Source organism: Crocuta crocuta, unplaced genomic scaffold (assembly GCF_008692635.1).
Source record: "Crocuta crocuta isolate KB4526 unplaced genomic scaffold, BGI_CrCroc_1.0 scaffold1133, whole genome shotgun sequence".
Classification (NCBI taxonomy): Eukaryota; Metazoa; Chordata; class Mammalia; order Carnivora; family Hyaenidae; genus Crocuta; species Crocuta crocuta.
Genome location: NW_027530366.1, coordinates 241,045 through 244,494, shown reverse-complemented (window position 1 = coordinate 244,494; position 3,450 = coordinate 241,045). Strand labels below are relative to the sequence as shown.

Sequence of the window (3,450 nt, the reverse complement as noted above, 5' to 3'; positions counted from 1 at the left end):
ATATTCTTAATATTTATCATCTTCCTTTTTAAATATTTATTTATTTATTTATTTTTGAGAGAGAAAGCATGAGCAGGGGAAGGGCAGAGAGAGAGAGAGAATCTCAAGCAGGCTCTGCATTGTCACTGTGGAGCCTTGTGAGATCATGACTTGAGCCAAAATTGAGTCGGGCACTCAATCAACTGAACCACCACCACCCCTCATCATCCTTCTTTAAAGAGTGACAGGTCTAGAGAGCTCAGAAACTAATTTTATATCCAGCATTTTATAGCGTTTGGTGGCTATACTATATATTTTATCCATAATACCCAATATCTTACATTAGGATTCTTTCTACTAGGATCGAGCACATCGTATTGGTCAAAAGAAGCCAGTACGTGTGTTCCGTCTCATCACGGACAACACTGTTGAAGAAAGGATTGTAGAAAGAGCAGAGATAAAATTGAGACTTGACTCAATTGTTATACAACAAGGTATTTAAACATATAAACTTAACTAGGTGTTTTTGAAAAAAAAACACATGCAATTTTCTTTAAAGGAGATTACTTTTAAAGTTGACAAAAATTTGCAAACATAGAGGAAAAAAGTCAGGTTTTTTTTAAAGTGCTAATTTAAATCTAATTTAAAGCCTTGCATTCAGTATTTGGAGTAGATAGTTGAACATCACTAGCTTATAGTTGAAAAGCAATGGCATGTCTTTTGAAGTTCCTGATATTAAGCAGCAGTTAAAATGTTTAGTTTAAAACATTTTTTACTAGGTATTAGGATTGCCTGTTGATAGAAAGAAATTTGATCTGAAAAATAAAGTTTGGTAATGAAAAGATATTTCTGTTCTTCTGAGTTTTAGAGCTTCAACTGTCAGTGTGACTCACATTTTAAGGTAAAGAAATGTAATTTCAGAAGTACAAAGATGCGATATGCTATGCACTCAAAATCCCAATAAGTTATGGGTTAATTTACTATCTTTGGAAGTAATTAAAGTCATGTCAATGAGGAATAAATTATAAGTTCTTCCTTTATTAAAAATTAGAATTTTACAGAAAAACTCATTGAAATAGAAGGTGGTAGAAGAAAAATTGGTAGGACTGTTCATTAATAAAACTTTAAGGCTCTCTAATTTTTCTTTCTCATAAAGCTTGACTTATGGTTAAATGTGGTAGTGTCTGATTAGAACTATTATGCTGTGCTTTCTCTGAAATATAATTGAATATACATAACTTTTATTATTAGGAAGACTCATTGACCAACAGTCTAATAAACTGGCAAAAGAGGAAATGTTGCAAATGATACGTCATGGAGCCACCCATGTTTTTGCTTCTAAAGAAAGTGAGCTGACAGATGAAGACATTACAACTCTCCTGGAAAGAGGGGAAAAGAAGGTTTGTTAAAATGGCATTTGTTTTCAAGATGAATTACTGTAACGTCAACATACTTTGGCATGCTTCTTGTATTTGTGTTGTTTCAAATGAATGTTTAAAATAACTCCTGTTCTCTCTAAAGATTTGTAGATTGATATCCAGAGGTAGTTTAGGGATTTTTAGTTTAATTTTTGGTGAGAGAGACTAAGAAAGGGAGTTTAAAATTGAGTGACCTTATATACCTCATGTTTATTGAAAATGATGTTGATATTTTAAAAGCCAAATAAATTTCACTTTTAGTCACATACATCAGGACTACATTTTTACAACCCCCCCTTTTTTTGCACTAGATTAGAAATATCTACTGATAAATTGCATTGAATGAAAAATTTTTGAACATTTCATGAAAGATTAAAGGATCATTTGTTAAAGTCTAATAAGCTGTTTCAGTTTTGTGTTCAATTTATATCTTTTATTTTACAAATTATGGATAATTTCAAATATAAGTAAAAGTAGACTGAAGTTATAGTGTGACTACATCTTCAGTGATAAAGATTTTTAAAGAAAGCCTAATTGAGAATACTTGAATAACCATTTAAATACTTAAAATACTTGAAGTAAGTTAAATTTATATTCATTTAATGTTAGCATTGCATTCTTACCTTGTAAATTAACTGATTGGATATTTCATGTCAAAGCCTGACTTCTAAAAAGAGAGTCCACAGATTTTTATATGCAGTTCAGTGATAATTTTCTAATTTCAATGTATTGAACTTTAGACCGCAGAGATGAATGAACGCTTGCAAAAAATGGGAGAATCTTCTCTGAGAAATTTTAGAATGGACACTGAACAAAGTTTGTACAAGTTTGAAGGAGAAGATTATAGAGAAAAACAGAAGGTAACATTTTACCTTAGCCATTAGACTCTCAAATTAGCCTTTCTCTGCATAACCAATATTAAAAACACTGATAGGGGAGCCTGGCTGGCTCAGTTGGTAGAGCATGCGACTCTTAATCTTGGGATTGTGAGTTCAAGCCTTATGTTGGGTGTAAAGATTACTTAAAAAAATAAATAGAATTAAAACAAAAATAAAGTAAAATAATCGCTGGCACTTAACTACTGCAGTGCTCTACTATGGAGTTAAATTTGATGTATATCAGAAGATCACATTCAAGTGCCATCTTTTAATAAATTCTGCTAGATTTTTATTAGTAGTAGTACCATCATCTTCATCATTGTTTTTGCTGCTGTTGGCTGCTGCTACTCTTGTTTTTGAGAAGCAGTGTAGGATTGTGGTTGAGTTCCTGGATTCTGAAGCTGAAATCCCAACTGCATCACTAATTGACTTTGGGTACTCATTTTTCTCCTCTGTCAAATGGAGGGTATAGTAATATACTGCATGGACAGCAAGAGTCCTTTGAGGAAATGAGAGTTTTACTTGTTTTGTTTAAAATTATGGCTATAACTAAAGTTTTTAAAATCTTTTTTAACTAAAAAATTTTTTTTACAAATACTTCATTGTCAAGTTGGTTTCCATATAACACCCAGTGCTCATCCCCACAAGTGCCCTCCNTTAAGTTCCTCCTAATCCTCCTATACGTGCAAACATATGGTATTTGTCCTTCTCTGCCTGACGTATTTCACTCAGCATAACACCCTCAAGGTCCATCCTTGTTGCTACACGTGGCCAGATTTCATGGCAATAAAAAATTTTTTTAATGTTTATTTATTTTTGAGAGAGAGAGAGTGTGGGCAGAGAGAGAGGGAGACACAGAATCTGAAGCAGGCTCCAGGTTCTGAGCTGTCAGCACAGAGCCTGATGTGGGGCTCAAACCTACAAACTGCCAGATCATGACTTGAACTTAAGTTGGATGCTTGACTGACTGAGCCACACAGGTGCCCCTAAAATTTTTTCAATTTTTAAATGACTTTTGAATTCATCACAAAAAAATAGTATGGATTTCACATATATCTTTCACTCAGCTTCCTGTAACGTTAACAATGACCATAGTACAGTTATCAGGTCCAGGAAATTAACATATGTTCTCCCTAATGTTCTTTCCCTGTTCTAGGAAATGCAATCTAGGTTTC

General features: G+C 33.1%; 1 protein-coding gene across 1 annotated transcript in view; it reads left to right on the top strand.

Moving 5' to 3' along the window:
• The window catches only part of SMARCA1 (SNF2 related chromatin remodeling ATPase 1), a 79,416-nt gene that overhangs the window by 25,320 nt on the left and 50,646 nt on the right, over positions 1-3,450 (top strand). The window contains exons 14-16 of the mRNA XM_077766154.1: positions 341-473; positions 1,231-1,379; positions 2,138-2,257. Of these exons, the coding sequence (XP_077622280.1) occupies positions 341-473; positions 1,231-1,379; positions 2,138-2,257 (402 nt within the window). The remainder of the gene's footprint in view (positions 1-340; positions 474-1,230; positions 1,380-2,137; positions 2,258-3,450) is intronic.